This window comes from Labrus bergylta, chromosome 13 (assembly GCF_963930695.1).
Source record: "Labrus bergylta chromosome 13, fLabBer1.1, whole genome shotgun sequence".
In the NCBI taxonomy this organism is placed as follows: domain Eukaryota; kingdom Metazoa; phylum Chordata; class Actinopteri; order Labriformes; family Labridae; genus Labrus; species Labrus bergylta.
Genome location: NC_089207.1, coordinates 14,927,473 through 14,949,302, shown reverse-complemented (window position 1 = coordinate 14,949,302; position 21,830 = coordinate 14,927,473). Strand labels below are relative to the sequence as shown.

Below are 21,830 nucleotides of genomic sequence, written 5' to 3'. Positions count from 1 at the left end.
AAGGGAGTGATTTCATGCATTGCTTAACTCCAGAAAACACAGTACAGATTTGGATCCCTCCAATGATAAACCTGTGTTATTGATAACACAGAAAGTGGGTATGACATGAAACTCTAGTAACTGAGTGTTAAAAGAAAACACAGCTTCAAACAAACATCTTTTCGACGTTTCTGGAAGTGATTACAAGCTCTACTGAGAACCAACAAAGTACTCACTGTCTGTTCCCAGTGCCAGATCCTGCCTGGTCCCGTGTGATCCGTGTCCTGTTGAACTGCTGCTGGCTGTGTGGAGCGACCAGCTCACACCTGACTGAGGATCAGCCGACCAGCCGCACAAGCTCTGCTCAAAGTCACACACAGCCGACAGAGACGGGGTGGTAGCTGCGAAAGAGACACAGATGGTTAATAGAGACGTTTTCAAAGTGCATTTCTTTGCCTGTCACTTTTATTTGCAACGCATTCAGAGTGATTTTAGCACAGTATCCTATTTCAACATTTTATTTCTCAGCGTCATATTATCCTTTTATGCCACTGTGCTCAGCTTCTCTTTATTGTGATACTCCTTTGAAAGAGATTCCCATTGTGTTTAGATGTTTTGGCAATAGTTCTCATATAAATGACATCTCAATAAATCTTACTGAATACAACTCATACTGTAGAAGTGAGATTGTTTGTACAGGGAAAGAGCTTCACAGAAGAGTAAGTGGAGAGGATAAAAGAGAGCAAACATAGACAGGACATGGACATAAAGATACCCGTACAGTAGAGGGAGTTTGGGAACAAAATGAAAAGAAGAAACATGATAGAAGAAGAAAAACATACATAAGAGAGAATGGGGAAAGAACAAAAGCATAATGATTAAGAGAAGAGAGGGTTAAAAAAAAGAAATTGATTCGTCTGTTTAGTTTAAGTCACTTCATTTAGTTAGGACTTTGATCAAAAAAAGAACCCTCTTCAATTACATCACCGTACATTCCTGTTGGCTTCCTGTGGGACTCTTGAATCTAAACGACTTCAAAGCCCAGAGGCCCCCACGATGCTTGATGACATCATGAGTTTGACCTTAGGAGTGGGAGAGTGTGTGCAAGTGTGTGTGGACGAGAGACAGAGACTAAATTAATGTGTGTGTGCTTCGAAAAGAATCCCCATTTTTTTTGTGTTTACCTGGTCTCCATGCAGCAGTTGTGTGCTCCTCTCTGGGCACGGTGGGAGTCGCTGTGTCTGGTACAGTTGTGGTTTCTGCAACAAAAATATGAACACTAAAAATTAGAACACAATGCAAAAGAGGAAATAAGTTATTATGGTAGAAGATGGCGAGAATTCCTATTGAGACCCAGTATTAGCACGTTATGTCTTGAGACATCATAAGTCCCTGCAGCATCCCTCCATGTTCACTTTTGTCTACAGTATCACCGGCTATCATTATGACCGAGCAGACTTTTTTTTTTTTTACTGGGGTGACCTTGCAGGAGCATTGATTTATGCAGGGGTGGCCTGAAGTATGTGCTCACACAAACAGGGATGAATTGCATTTATCTACCATTTCTGCCTACACTTAACATATCCAATTTAACTGCTCAAATCAAAGTATCATACATGTTATATTCCTGTGTAAAATTTCCCAAATTTTCACAATAACACAACAGAGTGGCAAGAAATAAATCTTGGCTTATTGATCTCAACTTCATGACAAAGAAGTTTTTGGGGCAGCCAATGGGGTGGCCATGACCACCGTTGCCACCCCCTGATTCCACCGCTGAGCATCTTTCAACTAATGCTGCCCAACTAAGCAGCACCCCTCAGGCTGAAAATTGGAGCAGATGCAGAAATGCCACCTGAGGTTGGCTTCAAAAGCAGCTCAATCCCCATCAGGAGAAATATTAAAATGCCCAACTTCACATGAAAATCAAAGAGGTTTTCAGGGTACTACAAAAAAAAAAAACAGTCTCTATAGCACATTTACTCTTATTTAATACAACTTTAGGGGTTGATTTATTTTATGGTTACTTCCAACAAAATAATGCTGCGCTTGAAGTTTCACAACAGCAGTTGATAAATCATTGGGTGACATCAGAATGACTATAGGTGCACTTCCAATATACAGTCTATGAGTTCAATCCTAACAAGAAACTTTAACATTTTGATAGCATGTTAGCATGTTAATTATCTTACTATCTAAAGCAACCATTGGCGTGATTCATCTGCTTTAATCATGATACACTTTCAAACATGTGTCATATTTTTTCTTTTTTATGGGGCGCTGGTGGCGCAGTGGTTAGGGCGTGCGCCCCATGTATAGAGGCTGTGGTCTCAAGCGGGCGGCCTGGGCTCGAGTCCAGCCTGTGGCTCCTTTCCCGCATGTCATTCCCCACTCTCTCTCCCTGGCTTCCAACTCTATCCACTGTCCTATCTCTCAATTAAAGCCCAAAAATAAATCTTTAAAAAAAACAAAAAAAAAAACATGTGTCATATTTTCAAACAGTACTGAGCTCACAGTAACCAAATCTAAGCTCCTCTGTTGAAACACGCACACTTTGCTCCGCAGCTGCTTCACGGCACACTGAGAAAGAGAAATATGTTCACAGACCAGCAGTGATGTTTGAGTAAAGTAAGATTTAGTTTTCATACAGTGACTAATGATGTTTGTACACCCAACACTGTTGTTTTCCGAGACTGTGTATTAAGGCTGAAGTTTGTCATGATGGTGACAGTGACAGAGTGAGCTGGCACTCAGCTGCACACCATGCCACACCACTCATTTTATCCACTGCAGGTTGGCACACACACACACACACACACACACACACACACACACACACACACACACACACACACACACACACACACACACACACACACACACACACACACACACACACACACACACACACACACACACACACACACACACACACACGTACAGCTGCAATGCTACGATGATAGATGCTGCACTCACACTGACCTTGGTGCACAGCAGCATGCGGCCACTGTATGATAGATCAAACATGCACACACACACACACACACACACACAAACGTCAGCAGAGGGGTATGTCAGTGTAACCAAAGACCTTCTGGTTTTAATAAGCAGTTTTCTTCTGATGGTTAGAAATCCTTAAATGAGTGCTTAACCAGCTCTCTCTCTCTCTCACACACACACACACACACACACACTGGTATACTGTATGTAGGGGAACAGAAGATCATCTGGTTAGCGTGGCACAAGGCTCACACCACAAACTCTTTACCACATTATTCCTAGAAATGACTACCTTCTGTCTGATATTTTCTTTTGTTTCCTTCATCGATCACTCAACTCTGAAAATCATCTCCTTCTTTCCATCTTCTCTTTGTCATTTGTCTCCATAAATCTGACCACTTTCAGTTCTGCTATGCGAAACCACAATCAGCACCACAAGGAGCTCGCTCTCCACACATACATACACACATATGCTTTCTCACACACACACACACACACACACACACACACACACACACACTGGATCCCTCTCTCCGACATAGGGGTGAAACCTTATCTACTGTTGTTTCTGTTTTACCACAACCGCAATTTTCTTCCCCATAACTCTTTCTCTCGCTCTTTCTGTCATCTCTCCCTGAGGCATATTTTAATTTCCACTCTTCCTGATCTTTCTCTCTCTTTGTTAAGATCATGCCTAGTTTTTTTTTTGTGTGCTCTCGTCTCAACCTTTCAGCGCTTCTCCCTGTGCTGTAACTCTGTCTGGTGTTATTTTATGTCAGTTCTAACCGCCAGGTCAGTAAATCCGAGACCACTGTTGATTTACTGCTTGTTTGGTTTCTTCTCGATGTTTCCATGACTCACTTGGTGATCTGCATGTGTGTGTCTGTGTGTCTTGTTTGGTATGAACTCTTGACCTATGGTAGCATTTAGCTTTGAGTTGACTGCATTGTGTGTATGCACAACTTTATTAAGTCGTTAGCACAGTCTGCTCACAGTGAAAGCATGCAGGATTATTATGTAAGCCAAAACAGAATGGCTTCGTATTACTGTCCCAGCACACACATATTTAGCACGCCCACACACACACACACACACACACACACACACACACACACACACACACACACACACACACACACACACACACACACACACACACACACACACACACGCACACACACAAACATGATCACGCGCAGAATTAGATATTAACATTGGATAAGTAGCTCCCAGCTGCTGACATTAAGCTGTTTTAATTTGGTGCCCTTTACCTCTGTAATTAGCCCCCCCATATGGAGAGGAGAGGAGAGGGAGGAATGGAAATGAGAGAGGAAGAGAGAGACATATACTGTAGATAGAGAAAGTGTGAGAGAGAGAGACATGGAGAAGGGAACACAACCCCTTTCAATCTCTCTCCACCATTTTCCTAATTAGTGACCACACACAGCTCCTGTCAGCCTCCTATTTCTATCTCCATCTCCACTACATCCGTCTAATCCAATTTTGTTCTCTGTCCGTCACCTCCTCTCCTCTTATTTCTCCCTTTCCTCAGCCTCTTCATCATCCTCCTCCACCCTCGTGTTCCTATCCATCATGGCTATGGCTGTAGCTACTGTAAAGGTCAGTACATTAGTAAAGATGAATTACGTTACAATTAAACTTATTCTGGTAGTTATTATGCATACATTTGGGATTCACAAGTTACTTTTGCAAGACGTTTTGCCTTTTATCTGCTCATATGAATTTGATTTCTGTTCGAAGGAAGTGTCTTTCGTCACTTCTCTGGGAAAGTTAAGGATGACAAGAGTCAGTTATGTTTCAAACACAAAGATTCAAGCGTGATTTTAACAAAAACGCCAAATTGTTTACATCTGTACCCTGCAGATGGGTCATCCCCAACACCACTTAGTAACATCAGTATGTTATGACTCTCCAGCTCTTTCTTTCTCACAACACACCTCAAACTGAGAAACAGTGAAGGATTTAGTTCTGTTAAACCACACACACAGTCACACACCTTGTCTCCAGCCTCAGGGCTCATCGTAAAGCTGCTGACTGTGCAGGCTGAGGCGGAAACAGAGAGACGAAAACTGTTCAATTATGGAAAGCGCTCTGGGTATAAATCTACCTCTGTCAGCCTAAATAATGACTACTGACTCAGTGTGTGCGTGTGTGTGTATTTGGGGAAGACAGTTAATATCGACTCTTGTCAAATTATTGGTGACATTGTGCATGTGTGTGTGGAGGGAGTTTCCTTAACTTAATGATGATGTGATTGCCTGACGGCCTGAAAGGTACTGAATGAGTCTGTGTGTTCATGGTTGTGTGTGTGTGTGTGTGTATGATCTTTACAACAGGGACCTCCACTAATGGTAAACGACCATTAGCTGTTACCACAGGCTAACTTGTCTGCTGTCTGCATCTGTTAACTATAAAACGGTCTCCAGCAGCTCTTTACAGTTCAGCGTGTACAGCGTGTACATTATAATACTAGACATCATAATACTACAAAAAACTTAAATCATGCAAAAAAACATGTATGCTGTGTTTGTATTGAGGTAGTGCATTCTGATTTTAGGATTGAATATATTGCTATAATGTATAATATAAGCAAAGTCATATTTGGCATTTTTTTAATCACATTTTTTGGAAAACTTTAATAATATAAACATAAGTATAACCATAATTTTAAAAATAAAGTAACATAGAGCCTTTAATGCTGTCAGGGTAGTTCAATCAGCATTTGTTTTTATATGAATATAACTTCCTAGTACTACTTTTTGTGTTCTGAGCTAAAAATATAACACATTTTTGGACTTGATTCCGACTCACACTAGACACTCAAAGGAATTCATACTTTTTTTTTCATCCTTAGTTTTTATGCAAGTGTAAATGGTAAATGGACTTGAGCTTATATAGTACTTTTCAAGTCTTCTGACTGTCACATCTACCCATTGACACCCATTCACACACTGATGGTAGAGGTTGCTATGTAGTAAGACAAAGCAGCCAGAGCAATTGGGACACATCGGACACATTGGACATGTTACTGCAGGAGCTGGGAATCCAACCCTCGGCCTTCTGGTTGAGAGATGGCGACTCTACCAACTGAGCCACAGCTGCCCTGAAATGGTCTGCTTACAAGGAATAAAGCACTACTTCTTGGTGAAATACAAGCTGAACTTCATGGCGGTAAAGAATCTGAAATGTTGGAGTATGGCACAAGTAGAAAAAAAAGTTTTGGGATGAAAGTAATTTCGGTGATATGAATAGAAAATCAGTCCACTGTGCTCCAAAACCAAAAGTACAGGTTTGATTTGTCTGCATTTTAAAGTGCCGGACTAATTATTCTCCCTCTTGTGTAGACGAGTGGGTGAGAGAATATCTTCTTTATAGCAGGAAACTCTTATGGGACTAAAAGCCTAATTAGCCCATTGTACAGCAAGCTACCAATAATATCTGTTTCTTCTTAAAGTGCTGTACTGAACCACATGTTTTAATGTCTGGAAGATGGAGAAGGAGACTTTCTGCACACAGACCGAGCACACCACTGTAGTTAAAAAGCCACCGATAATAGAGCATGAAAGAGTGGCTTTAAAAGCACAGCCATGTTCCACACAGCTGAGTAGCTAAAAGCAAAGAAGCTCTGTGTGTCAGGAAATAACAGACAGTGAATTGCTCATTAGCTGATTGTGCAACAAAGCACCATAAGGAATGTGAATGTAATTGTAGCCTTAAGTGTGAAGCTAAGTACGACAACAACCAAGAAGATAAAAAGAAGCTGCTGGCAATGAATGGCTAACTACATCAGTGAACAGTAGTCAGCTACAAAGGAAATGAGTTTAAGTGTGGCAGAAACCATTACGCTAAGTATGCCATTAACTGCTCTGGAGAATAGAACGACAGCTCTTCGGATTAAAAAGCAGTAATATGTTCTCAAAGGTATGGATTTGAACATTTCCAAGGCACATTCAGTACTTTTTGGACATGACATATTGCTAGTTGATTGAGAGAATGTTCATTAACGATGGGTTATGGATGAAAAATGTCCGTATTGTGTGTTTCTCTATGAAAATCACTGCAAGATGAGATCAAATGAGGTTTCAAAAATAACAGAGGCTTACCAACATCAGAACATGTCTATTAGATGGATCTGTTTTCACTACTACATGTTGCTTTAATACAACTCACGCAACTGGAAGTTCATTAGCGGACTGCCAACAGATGTTTAAATCAAAGATTTTACACTTCAATTGTCTGAGAGGAGGACGGTTCAGTGGATCTTTGACGCTATAGATAGGGTATAAGCTTTCAGTGCTCTAACAAGGGCTGGAAGTTTCTATGGATGGATAATATAAGGGAAACAAGATGCAGGCATAAAACTGCAAATAGGTGGTGAGCCACACCTAAATATTTGGAAAAACAAGCTTTTTGCCCATGGACATATATAAACACCCACAATGAACCAGTGCCCAGTCCTGAGTGTTTCCATGTGCGCTATCTCACGATGGAAGAAAAGAAAGTAACACACTTAACCACCCTCCAGAAGGGGAACAGAGCATGATTGTAATCAGTGTAAACAACTGTAGAACCTATTTGGAAGAGTGTTTGAGCTTCCAGCATCTCGTTTTTGAAAGTCTGTGACAGGTGAGGGATACACTTTGAAAAAAAGAGGAATGAGAGAAAGGAGGAGAGAGAGAAACAAATCTAAGAGGGCAATGAGGTCAGGGAAGAGGGGAGGTGGAGAGGTAGGATAGATGGAGTGTGCATGTGTGTATGTTTGGAGGGGTGTTTGTTACAGGAGCCTTGGCAGGAGACAGGAGAGTGATTAAATTCTTCTGATGGGGAGGAGAGGGAAGGGGGCGGTGGCCCGAGCGGGTATACTGCAGAAGCCACAAACATTTGCACGACCCACCTCCTCCTCTTACATTAATTTCCATTCCTTCCAAGTGTTTATACCACAAAAAAAAGAAAAAAAATCAGAAATCACATCTGGAAGTATATTAATTCAAACAGTAGAGTCAGCAGCAGGCATCTCGACATGTCATTTTGTGCTCACCAGCAGTTTTTCTGCAGTAAACAACTTTTCCATTATTAAAATTAACATATCAATAAATTAGAGTGATTTAATATTGCCTTGGTCTTTGAGCACCACAAGAAATAACTATAACCCTAGCAAAGCTTATGCACAGATTCAAGATAAAATAAATCTTGATGCTTTTCCTTTTATGCACACATCTGTTCAAAGTTATAAATGTAATAAATACTTTTAAGATCGCGATCTGTATCTTTGCTGTAATTTCTGTTAAATGCAGTGTGTTTATAATCACATTATTGCAAATCTCTGCGTCTGAAGAAGAAGGCATGAGAGGGAGAGCAAAGGAGACGTATGAGTGGGTGTAAGTCAAGACACATCCCACCAATCACATGAGAGTATCTGGACAGGAGCCACTACTCGCATGTGAAAGCTATCAGCACCGTTGGACCTGGAAAACACACAAACGCGTACACACACACACACACACACAAACACACAAACACACACACACACACACACACACACACACACACACACACTCTCTTGGCTAAACCTGAATGGTTGGCTGGAAACCTGGAACACCTCTAAAATGTTCTCGAACAAGGACTCCAAACAACATTCCCTCCTGGGTAGCACTGTAACGACGGACGTGTGATTTTCCAGAAGCAAAATTATGTGAAAATAATCTTCTGTATCAGTCGCCCTGCAGCTGTAGTGATAATATCATTATTTAAACATTTATTTAGACTCCATAAAAGGAAATTTTATCCAGATTGCTTTTCATACAATTCATAAAATTCAATGACTTATAAAAATCTTTTGGGAGTTTTCGTGTAAAAAATGTTTTTTTCTTGGATTAGCCACTAATTAGCCAATTCTGCTTAAAGACTCCTGGAGTTGTTTTGAGTGTCTTAAGGTTAGAGTTTCAAACTAACCAACCCATTCGCATATCCAATGTGTCAACAACCGACATTTTGTTTGAGCCCATGGCTTTTCAAACCGACACACAAGGCTCCATTTATCTTTTTTCATGAGAAGCACCGGGCTATCAACCAACTCAATCCTCTATGGCAACATTAGATACAACATAAGTCAGAGATACAAACAACTCCAAACAACTTTATACAAAGACTGATAGTTTCAGATGGTTGGGGCACATGTGGGCGAAAAGGAGACCCATGTAAAACCTGATGTTTTCCCTTCAAACTTCACAATATAACGAACAATACTTTTTTAGATTAACCACATTTGCTGGGAAGAAGAAGACACTGCAATGTTGTTTTTATGACACACGATATACTCTACTGTTGTTGTCAGTGTAAGACAAAAAAGGACACTTTGGGGCGGGGGTCATAAAGAATGGATTGCTGTCGCAGATTATGCATCATTTGCTCCTCCTCTCTGCTCCGTCCCAATGTCTAATTCAAAGGCATATTGCCCTAATGATACTCAAGCGCAAACACATCTAAAGTTGTCCAGTTACAACTAATTAACTAGTTACCTAATAATTCACTTTTTTTAGTCTACATCTGTAAATTTTGTAATTACTGTACATAGCACAGACTCTTGCACTTTCTGCTTATTTGCACTTCTGGTGAGATGCCAAACCTCATTTCGTTACTCTATACTTGTATATGTGTAATGACAATAAAGTTGAATCTCATCTCATCTCATCTCAGTGCTGTGAGGTATGGTCCAGTTTTATGACTGAATATCAAGAGAAACTATCTATACCTCCATTCTCTATGCAGAGCTGCACTCTCACACTGATGAAGCTTACGAAGTCCACATATAGGATGATGAGCTTGGAGGGGAGGGGACACTTTTTCCAGTTTATTGTGAGGCCAGACAAAATGTAATATGTGTTTAACCATTTAAAACAAAGCTTTTTCCCCTTGATGGAGCAAACAACGGTAACTTATATGGAAAAAAAAATACATATACAGATAAAAACTTTTCCAGCTGGCTTGCTATCAGTCACAGGGTGAACTTTTCTAATGCCAAATATTTGAGTCAGTAGCAACAGAATCTTGCCATCAGCCATAAATAATGGTCTCTCTGCTTGGCTAATCATTTAGAAGTAAGGGGCATAATTTCTGTCACATTCTGGATGGCATTATCTTATATTTCATGACATGTTAAGATCCAGGATATAAAGAGCAGCAACAGCGGCAGATGAAAGAAGAAGTAGCTGTATTAGCCCCTCTGAGACACCGGACACAAAGCCGCTTTCTGTCTGTGTTTACATCTGTCATTGTCTCCCTGTTATTTTCCCAAAATGCCTTCCCCACCCCATAACTCTGCACTTTCCAATGCAGATGAGAACCTTAGCATTTATTTACACAACTAAGAACAAGCCTTTGTCTTTGTGCCAAACAGGTGGTGCATATGTGTGTGTGTGTGTGTTTGTGTCTGTGTATTCATATGTGCCTGCCCGCCTGCCAACAGCTAGGTGTGGAGTGAAAGAGATGAGAGCGTAGCAGATGTTCTGATAGCTTAGTCATTTAAAAATGAACAAAACTGTCAGCTTGGCAGCTCTCACTTCACATCAGATAGTCCGGGTTACACAACCTAAATTACGTGTTGCCACGGTAGCTAGCGTGAATGATCAAAAATGAGTCCTGTGATAATATTCTGGCTTTCAGTTTTTGCATCAGAGGGTTTGGCGCAATAATGAGATACTAAACTACCTGATTGTGTGCCCCCTAAGAACCCAGTATCTATAATTTGGGGATTTCTTCATCGTAATTGGGTTCTGAGATTGTTTCTGCCATGTGAGGAAATTGTTTCACAGCCCTGAAGGCAGGTCAGTGCGCTTCAGTGTAGAATGTGAAAACAATACAGGCACAGTGATGGAAACACAGTTGTTTGTGAAAGCTGATGTTCAGATGTTTTAATTGACATTGTGTCATATTTGTTTTTGACTCTTTTGAACAATGAATACACTAGAATGTAAAGAAGAGCATGATACCTACAAATAGCTATCATTCAGCATGCTAATCATGAATTTACATTCATTCTTGTGGATTATTTCCTGACATGCATCAAAGGGCTCTTGATTTGTTATTTACGTCAGCAGGGAACCGAGGTCTGGAGCAAACTACTGAATAATAGAAAGGCCGTCTTGTGAGTTTGTCAATGACCATGTGATTTCCGTACACTACTGATGTCTCCTTTTATTTATTCATCAATTCACTCCTTCACTTCCTGAGCCGAGCTGAGACAGGAGGAGCTATGGATGGACTGCAACCTGAGGCATTTGGAAGAGATGAAACTTCTACAATTTCAAATCTTAAAGAGCCCATGTTATGCCCTTTTTGGGGTTCGTATATTTAATCTATGTACCTACTTTTGTACGTTCACAATAACTAAAGTCTGAAAAAAGTCTCTGTTTTCATGTACTGCTCCTCCTTGCTCCCTCTACGCTCTGAGTCCGTCAGCTGCACTCTGTTGAGCCCACACTGTTAGACCCCACGTGGGCCAAGTCTGCTCTGATTGGTCTGCCGATCCGCTCTGTCGTTATTGGTCAGTTGCTCAGCACACTTCTCGGAAATGTTAACATGAGCCGCAGGGCTTGCCACAACGAGCCAATGGACTTAGATCAGTGATCTCACACAGACAATGACGCCGCACTGACAAATTTTTATCGAGGGGGGCTAGAACTGAGCGTTACATGCGGCTAATGCTACAGCTAACAGGAGGAGGTAGGAGAAGCCGCGTTTCCACGGACTTTGAATTTTTGCACATAGATGTGCCTAAACATGCACAGGACACTTGGAAAACACACTAAAGGGCATATAAAACCAGAAAAAGCATAATATGGGACCTTAAAAAAAAAAAAAAAAGTAGAGGATGTCATGCTTGCTTCAAAAACAAATGAACCATGTTGAATGCTGCTTTCCGATGAAAATTGGAAAAGTATTAGATGAAGGAAGGAAGACAGCTTCATCGGAGGTCATCTTAACGGAAATGAAAAGATTCTGTTGGGCGTCTTCTTGTATATCTTACTTCCTTTCTTCAGCACTGTGTGTGTGTGTGTGTGCATGCATGTGTGTGTGTGTGTGTGTGTGTGTGTGTGTGTGTGTATTTATAGAAGAGGTCCACTAGAGTTGAGTGTGTGCCTCTCTGTATGCTTGTGACTTATGTGTAAACAGCTGTGTTCAGTGGACTGAAGCTGATGCACTCTGTTGAATATTTTATCTCCCGTTACGACTCAACACTTACAAGCACACAAACGCACACAAAACACCAGAGAGTAGGAAAACAAAGTCTATTTTATCTTCAGTCAAATGTGCTTTTCTGTTTTATCGTTTCATTTGTTGCACAGGCGAAACTGACTGCATGACTGGTGAGATCATGTGTTTTCCAGCTCAGAGTTATCCTAACGTCACTTTGCTCGGAGACAATTAAAAAAAACAAAAAAAACAAGCAAAGTGAAAACTGGAGTCGCTCTAAGCCCCTAACATACAGAGTCAACTTACTCGACTTGGTTGTGTGCGGTGCTCAGCCTGCTAGCAGGAGCAGTTGCCGTGGTGCTCATGTTAAGTGGAAATGAACTGTTATCATGTCTAATGCAAGGATTACATCCAGAAGGCAAACATCTGGCATGCAGACACAGGCGGCCAGACCTGCAGACGATCACTGAACCTGCAATAGCCAGGAGGTTGATCGCTGCTGTGATCATGGAGATCACGGCTGCAGTTACGATGCGCATGATGTCATGATGAGCCATCACAAGCCACGCGTCTGGACAGAATGAAACAATTGCCGCGATCACACAGGTTGCAGTCACCATAATCAAACAGTCTGTCTCCATTAGGGAGAAATCGGTTTGCTACTGATCATGATATTCAGCATGTGGAAACAACATCCTCATTTGAGTAAAGGCCCTATATCTATCTATATCTAATCATACCAAGGGTTTGTTGATACCTTTGATGTGCCTACAGGTTTTCCTACCAACACCTTTTACACTCTGTTTACAGTCAGTTTACTCAGATTTAAAGAGGAGAAAAGGGGGAGGGATGGTTGCAAAGAGCTCCATTTGAAACCACAAAGTTTACAAACTCAAAATGAGATTCGAGTCAGAGTAATTGCATTTCATAAATTGGTCCTGTGTCCTAAAAATCAATCAAAGTAATACCACAATTTCCTACTAATTTATAAAGAATGAAATATGTTACTGAAAGCTCCAATTTACAATTTTTGTTTCTGCTTAGTGCTTTACCTGTATGAGCTGTATTATAGCAGATAATCCTCCTTGTTGTCAAAAGAGGTATTCAAACTACAACCACAAAATCTTTTCCTGAGGTGAACTGTCGATGTAAATCAGAAACGATGGCGCTTCATCCGTTTTATGCCAGAACTCTATTTTTGATGTAGTCATGGTAACCTGTTAACACTTACGTTAACAGTCGAGGATGTCCTGTTCCTCTCCCCCCCCCCCAATCATTGCCATCCTCTCAGCTGGTCCTGACACATCTAGGATATACTGTTCCCCTTGGGCTCTCTCTCCATCTTTCTCTATCTCTCTCTCTCTCACACACACACACACACACACACACACAAGTTCAGAAATACAGAAAGCAGTCCACTTTATGTCCACTGGGAACCGGTTTGTGTCATTTCCTGTTCTTGTCTTCACCTCTCACATGTCATAACCTGACTGAAGCCATAACATCTGATGGTGCAAGCAGAGAGGAGAGAAGAGGAAAGGCAAGGAGGGAAGATCGTGTGTTTATAGCTGCATCACTGAGAACAGGTCATCCGCAAGTACAAATGTGTGGTCATGAAAGTATTCAAATACAGTAGAGTTACTGCTCTGTTTTATGTGAACCATCATTAAGACAATCTGAGCTCTGATTCAATTTAAACAGAACAAAGCACACTATTCACCTGACTCTATATGTGGAATATATGTTTCAACATTAAGTTATATATGTTGGTGGATTGGTACAATGGCTTGCCTTATTTTTGGAGTAAATGTCCAGCTGAGAATAATTTGCTCGCCACACTTAACAAGCTCCCTATAACAGTAATGTATTGTTACAAATCATACTCTCACAGCTCAATCATGACAAATAAAACTAATGGTCTGACTCCATCATCACTCTCTATGAACAACCGTTTACAAGAATATTTGCGAACACAAAAACATCAAACATTGACGGTGGAAAAAGCAGAAAGAGATCACAGATTGTTCAAGAAAAAGAAAACAACTGAGTGCAGCAGGCGTTGTATTGCACCTAATCCTTGGCTACACACACACAGCAACATGTTATTAACATAATAGACTGTGAACACAATAAAGTGCTACTACACAGCTGGCCACTATTAGTAAAAGTCCCATGACCTAGACATGTTAATCCCCGTCCAGACATGAGGCAAAATCTCCTATAGAGCAAGATGATTAACTTCAACCACTGTGCAGAACGCATGGAAGTGAATATATATGCTCTATAAGCACACACACATATATATATACATATAGGCTACCATACACATTAAGCCACGCACAATGCCACACGAGAATATAAAAGAAAGCACGCACACATTCTTAATGCTCATAAACACACATCCAACGACCATCAGCCCACTAATTGCAGATGTCAAAGAGATGAATGGTGTGATTCACACAACACATTAAAGTCACAGTTTGGTTTGTAATTATATTTATGGATCATGTAATATACATGCATGCAGAAGCATCATAATAGTTCTGATGAAATATGTATGATCAGGAAGAGATTGCTCTTGATCAACTATTATGGATAATTTATCTTAATGGCACTTTTTTCCATGGGTGCTATTTTGTGTGCAGGTCATTATCTAAGGAGAGCACTAGCATAGGGAATCAGTGTGTTTATGTATTTATCATTTGCTTTGCGTTTGCTCAAAGCTGTTAGTCCATCTCTGATCATGTTATTGTGTGTTGTCTGTGATGTGTAGCCTCGGTATTAATCTTAAGCAAGCACAACATGTGTTCTTACCAGGCAGGTCACAGCCGAGCACCTCCATCCTCATGCCGATCCCAGCGGGAGACCACCGCTCCGGAAACACTCGGATGTACTGGGCCACTATCTCATCAAACCTCCTCACCTCTGGAGTGTCATAGTGGCTGTTCCCCTCGAAAATCTAAACAAAGAGAGGCATACACAAAATAAAGTAATTACTGTGATGACTGTGTTTCCTTTTTCTCATTTTACTGCAAGTTAAAAAAAAAGGATAAAACATTTCCCCCCCACAAGTATCAAGGAGTTTTTTCTCCTGCCAATTTTGACATCCCTAAGTTCACTGTGTACGCTCAACAGGAAAATATGGCAAACTTCTGTCTTCATTCCCACTGATCCGACTTCCTATAAGACTGTATCTCAGCACAGTGTGATCCTGCAGCGCTGCTTCAAAAGGAAAACATGTTAGAAGTATCATTGCTTCCCCAGAGTTTGTCTGAAAGCCAAAGCTGTCTGGGATACAAAACGATGAGTGATAGGTTTTACTCCATGTTTGTTTGACAAATCTGAAATCTGTCAGAGTGCGAGCACTGACGGCATTGAGGATGAGTATCTTAAGACAATGAAGAACGCTGCAGAGGAAGTTAAAATGTGTCATTTCACCACTCCACCATTCACGGCTAATTGAAAAACAATGGCAAAATTGTGAGCCTGTCTTCCCAAAGACATATAACACTTCTAATCAGCATTGTTTTCATGCACAGTATGACACGTGTCATATAAATAAACAACAGGGACTGTTTTTCCTTTGATTTTCAAGTCATTTTTCTGAGGAGGTTTGCAGCAGCCGCTGGCGAAAAACACAAGATTTATTACAAGCTGCAAAGTGACTAGACTTCTCGCAAAATATGGACTGTGGAAGTTGTAATATTGGTTTCATTAATTACATTTTATCTTCTGTCTTCCCCGTTTTTTTGTTTTGCTTTGTTTTTTTTGGGGGGGGGGATTTATGAAAAAAGGAAAACATAATATGAATTTCCCAGGATGCTCATTTAGCAAGACAGGCAGATGAGAGAGAACAGGATTTTAGCATCAGGAGAAAAAGCTGCACGCTCAGTAGTGCTATTAAAGCGCTTTAAGACACAGTCTCCGAGAGGAGAACAGAGTTTAAAGTGCTCCGTCTCTCTGTGCGTTACACTGCCAGCCGTGTTGAGTAGTGATGCTGAAAAGACATTTTTAATTAACACCCATGAGAGACAAATACAGGATGAGTGAACAAGAGGATGAGACAGAGGAAAGAAGTGAGTGAGAGTGAAGCGGACCAAGAGAGGGAGACAGAAGCAGGAGGAATGAGGAGTGAGGTGATTAAATTGAATTATTATCAGAGCTGAGGCAGTAATAAAAAGGTTTTTTTTTTTTTTTCCTAAAAATGACTGAGAGAAAGAGAGACACAGAGAGGGGAAGAAAGAGAGGGAGAGTGTAGAGGGGCTGAGTTGAAAGACAGCTATAAATAAACTACAAATGAGGGAGAGCTGACAGTGACAATTAGAAAGAGGAGAGTACATATGTTTCTGTCAGGCAGGCAGAGATAATGTGTGTGTGTGTGTGTGTGTGTGTGTGTGTGTGTGTGTGTGTGTGTGTGTGTGTGTGTGTGTGTGTGTGTGTGTGTGTGTGTTTCCCTCTTTTACCTTTGCAAACCCAGTCTTGCTGTCAGTGATGTGCGTCCAGTCTTTGCCCGTCAAGCTGTGTGCCAGTTTGTACTTCCTGACAAATGCTCTGTTCTCAGCGCTGGTGCTCCCCTCAAGCCCTCTTGCACCCTGGGTAATAATGCCACGCACCATCTTGGGCACCCCGAGGTCCACCTGCAACACAGACAAAAAAAAATCAGCCCACCCACTATAAATAATAGGAGCCAATCACTGTCTACCTCTCCTTCGTAGTCAGGCAAATCTGACTTACAGAGATGATCAGTTCTTGTTATTTGTTAAAGAAATAATTGGCATCAGAGCTAGATTCATCTTTTAATTATTTATTTTCATGAGCCAGGTTTTGCTGATCACCTTGTTTTATTGGCAGTTTGTTGGATGCTTTGTGATCTTTGGAAAACATTTATTTAATATTTTAATGTTCCAATGTCTTATGATTTACAACATCTGGCTCGTTTCTTTCTTTGTCATTCCAGCCGCTTACTGTTTTTGGATAATGTATGTGTCTTAGTTTTCATGGGATGATGTATTGTATTGTATGACTTTCCCCCTAAAAAAGTGCAGAATCATTGAAATCATGAAAGCAGAACAGTTGACGATGGCTAGATGTTACACAATGTTTGTTTCTATCCTCGAAAAAAGACACAGAACAAGATATAATGAGGCTACAACTCGCAATATTTACTTCTTGATGCAAGACAAAGCAATACAATTACTCCTAACTGTAGCTTCTCATTCCCACATACAGATTCATTTGTGGTGGAGAATCAGTTCTGCTTCAAACAGATTTATTCATTATAGGAGGATAAGGTGACGTACCTGTAACCATTCTTCTCCAGCAATGGGTTGTGTCGGGTTTGGAAACCAGCCTGAGCGACTGGCCACTAGCCTGGCTGCCCCTGTGGAGCCGTGGATGTCTCTCATGGACGACGCAGAGATCTGGGAATCTGGTAGCAGCCCGGACAGCATGCCCTGCAGCTCTGAGCAGGGAGCGTCTAAACAGGAAGCACAAAGACGAATAAGTTACAATATTTGCTATAAGTGCTGAACGTTTTTTTTTTTTCTTAGACAAAATTAGTTTTTCATTATTTTCTGAGGTGAAAGTTGCAGTAAAGTTGACTTATGTTCATTTTGCTGTTTTGCAACAGGACTGTTGATGCCTTTAGCTTTTTTTGTAGGTCAAAGTAGAATATGAAAACTCCTCCTCTGCTCACTCTAAATGTTGAAAACAACGTCCAAGACTTGACAGTCTGCCAAAGACTTTATATCTTTAAGCTGTCTGAAAATCAACCAAATAAACAAACAACATGAAATCTTAAACGATGTAAAAAAGGAAGAATTTGACTTTCCTTGCAATAAAAGGTTGATGTTGGAGCTTTGGTTACAGCAGTAAAGAAACAAACAAATACTGTCTGCAAAAGTCTCTGAATGCAACTGCAATGCTACTTACAATACAGAAAAAAACACTGACAGACTGACAAGTATAAGTATAAAAGAAATACGAGGATTTCCAGGTTAGTACTTATTTTAAATACTGAGTTGCTATCAAAAGATTAATATAATGCTTTAAAAGCCCTTGGATGTTTGCTACATGCAAGGTCAAAATAAAATCATATTCTCCTTCCCTTTGCTCTGAATTCGTTCTTCCTAAATGATGTTATGCAGAAACACCTCATGAGTGAATGTGACTTTAAGGTCAGGATTAATTTGGTGTCACCGTTTGTTCTCATCTGGGAGCGAAACTCTTAATTGTGACATGAATAGTTAAAAACAACGACTGGTGTTTCGCTCTCTGTTGCTTTCCATCAGCCCTTGTCATTATTTTCCCTTCCTGCTGCTGCAAAGTTGATGCATAACTTTAACCGAGCGAGCTACCAAAGGGGGATTCTTCATGGGGAATTGAGCCGGCAAACTCCCGCGTGCAGGAACTAAATGAAAGCATGTTGCAGATCAAAGAGGAACTGCTGATAATACTGACAAATGTGTTTTAGTCTAACACGCATCAGATCATGTTACTGCGATAAATAATGATGAAAAACAAGGGCAACGAAACATGGTGACCATTTTTGTTGGGAAGGAAAATGATGTGGTGAAAGACAGAAAGAGTGTGTGAGGGAGACATTGGAGGGAAGAGGGAGGAAAGGAAGAAGGTGAGGAAGGGGAGTGAAAGGAGAGGGAGGAGAGATAGACAAAAGGTCAGACACAAAGATGGACTAAAGAGAGAGAGAGCAAGTGAGTAGAAAAGGGTGAGAAAGCTAAAGAGAGATCGTGTTGAAAGGAGAGAGGGAGAGCGGATTGACAGTGAAGGGTGACGGTGATTGATGGTGACATTCTTTGGGGTCCGCGCGGAGATGAATGTTTAATGCCGTGACGTTTTGCAACCGCGCCTCACTTCGGTAAATAATGAATCAACAATAAACAACAGCAGCCTGAGCGGGGCCAAGAAAGCTCCCTAAAGCTTTCTAATAGACATGAAAACTGATTAGCAAGAAGAAAATGTGAATCATTGCATTGTTTATTCTAAGTTTGTTATTTTTGCATCTTTCTGTTTAAGCTGCTTTATTTTATTTTTTTAACACAGAGGTGCTCTGGGAGTCGATTAGAATAGCATCTCTGGAGAAGACAGCAGCAGAAATACCTATCACACACCAGCATGCGAGTCCTTAAAGCTCTCTCATACTCCAACACACACACACACACATATATTAAAAAAGAAATACACATATGAGAACTAACACACATGCACACCAGCACAAAGTTGGATAATCGAGGTCTGGAAGGCTTAAACACACTTCTACTCGCACACGCTCTGATGTCTAGCCCACACATGAGCGCACACACACTCCCACTGTGCTTTTACTGATAACGGGATCTCAAAAAAGCTGTAAAGTACACCATTGAGGCTCTACCTCGCCAGAATTCATGCACATGCATACACACGAGTGCGGTTTTTGTAAATCATGCACACCGCATGAGCCTGGTGAGAAAAACCATAAAGGTGCTAAAAATAAGTGATTGATAGGTGCTGCAGGGCTGAAATAAAATGAGATTAAGGAAGGAGAGAAAGACGGATAGAGGAACGAAGAGTTGAACGAGGCAGGGACGGAGAAGATTTAAGGCAAGGCAAAAGGGTGGTGGGGGGAAGGGGGGTTGGTGGGGGGGGGGGGGCGAACGACAGCAGGAGAAAAGTGGGAATGGAAGCTGTCAGCAAAGGCAGCAGAAGGACAGAGGAACGAGCAGTAAGGAAGGAAGGAAAAACACAGCGACAATGAAGAAGAATAGGTAGAAAGAGAGAAAAAAGTAGAGGGAGAGACATAAAAGTGTGATTTAAGTTAATGACATGTCACTGACTGACTGCTTTATGTCTGCCTTTATAGGCCTGTGTAGGGCATTATCACATTCCCCCTGGCAGTGTGTGCGGGTGTGTGCTTGTCAATATGTCTATGTGCAGGGGAGGGAAAAGAATAAGAAAAGATACCGCATGGCTATTAGCTACTTTGTTTGGTTATAAAGTTTCCTCTGCAGTGTTTTTTCCCCCTTAGAAAACCTCTAAAGTCACAAAATCTGTCCATCAACAAAACATTAGCCGTCAAGATTTGGCATATAAAGTCAGTGTTTTCCTCTGTTTGGTGATGGATTGCAGGCATTATGAGGCAGCAGAGATGGGCGATTCACGAGGAAAAAAGAAATGGCCAAAGGATGTGTTGAATTGGGTCTCACTGGTCGAAGTATAGTGTGAGAGGAAGGGTGATATATAATGCAATTTCAGGTGTTAGAATAGGGTAAAAAAAAAAAAAGAAGCCCAATCGGTATACAAGAACAAGATACCTGATATATGACACATCCCTGTTTCTTTTGCCTGCTCAGTCTCTCCTTATTTTACACACACATACACAGAAACACACAGGAGTGGTATCATATTGTTATGGGGTGATTGTGATTTGTGTGGGTGCTGAAATAGCCCTCCTAGATAAGAGCATATCTGTCCCTCTCAATGGCCACTACGATGGCTGCAGAGAGAGGCCCTAACCTAATAATGATACAGTGGAGCTGGGACACACACACAACACACACGCACGCACACACATACACACACACACACACACACATACACACACACACACACACACATACACACACACACACACACACACACATACACGCACACACACACAAATGGATTGAACACTCTCTCTTTCACCAGTTTTATAACACACACACAAACAGAGACAGTCTAATTAAGTTTTATCTATTTATAGTATTGAGCTGATTATGCTGGTTGAAATCGTGTTTGTTTGCCAGGGCTGCAGATGAAAGCTGAGAGCCTGTTACTCTCTGATGTTATCACCCACACATCACACTAGTATTATTCTATTAGGACTGAGTGTGTTTCTATTTGTGTGTGTGTGTGTGTGTGTGTGTGTGTGTGTGTGTGTGTGTGTGTGTGTGTGTGTGTGTGTGTGTGTGTGGGAGACAAAGAGGCAGGATATGTATATGAAAGAGCGAGGGCAAGAGTGTGAGTGCACATGAGGGCGGGTTTTTTTCCGTGGATGTGAAAGAAAGAGAGGTAGATGACAGCAAGGCGAGGGAAGTATGAATAGAAACACTGGATGGATTGATGGATGGATAAACAAAGGAATTATAAATCATTAGAGTTATATAAATTATGAAAAGAGGACCCTGTCATATTTGCTGGTTGTTTTCCAGGAAATGTTGTTTAGGGCAGTTATTTTTAATACGTCGAACCACCTTCTGACCCTGTAAAAGCCAATATATCATTGGTATAAGAGTATAGTGTTTTTACAAGACTGAGTCCCATGAGGGGGACAGGCCAGAAAAAAAAGTCTGAGAAAGCGTTTCATCTCTCTTACCCGTGATCTGACAGCCGTAAAGCTCGAATCGCAGAGCGATGCCGTTCTTCCACGTCTGAGGTCGGATTCGGACGAAGCGGGCCAAGACCGGCTGTGGGATCCGATTCAGAACCACCTCTGTGGCATCAGCATTGGCATGGAACACCTATAGAGTGAGGAACATATGGATGTTTATGAAACTGAGACAAATAGCTGAAAGGATTTTCTGTCTTTAAAGGTAAATGCAGAATCAGAGTCTTCTTAAGAACATTTCATGACAAGCAGTATTGACACAGATTCTCTTGGT

At 41.1% G+C, this 21,830-nt stretch overlaps 1 protein-coding gene across 3 annotated transcripts in view; it reads right to left on the bottom strand.

Annotated features, from left to right (window-relative positions):
• The window catches only part of LOC109994496 (neuropilin-2), a 98,961-nt gene that overhangs the window by 25,544 nt on the left and 51,587 nt on the right, over positions 1 to 21,830 (bottom strand). For all 3 annotated transcript variants that reach the window (XM_020647857.3, XM_020647856.3, XM_020647858.3), the window contains exons 8-13: positions 21,545 to 21,689; positions 17,493 to 17,668; positions 16,656 to 16,829; positions 15,007 to 15,151; positions 1,164 to 1,238; positions 216 to 380 (exon numbers count right to left, since the gene is read on the bottom strand). In XM_020647857.3, coding sequence (XP_020503513.1) covers positions 216 to 380; positions 1,164 to 1,238; positions 15,007 to 15,151; positions 16,656 to 16,829; positions 17,493 to 17,668; positions 21,545 to 21,689 — 880 coding nt within the window. The remainder of the gene's footprint in view (positions 1 to 215; positions 381 to 1,163; positions 1,239 to 15,006; positions 15,152 to 16,655; positions 16,830 to 17,492; positions 17,669 to 21,544; positions 21,690 to 21,830) is intronic.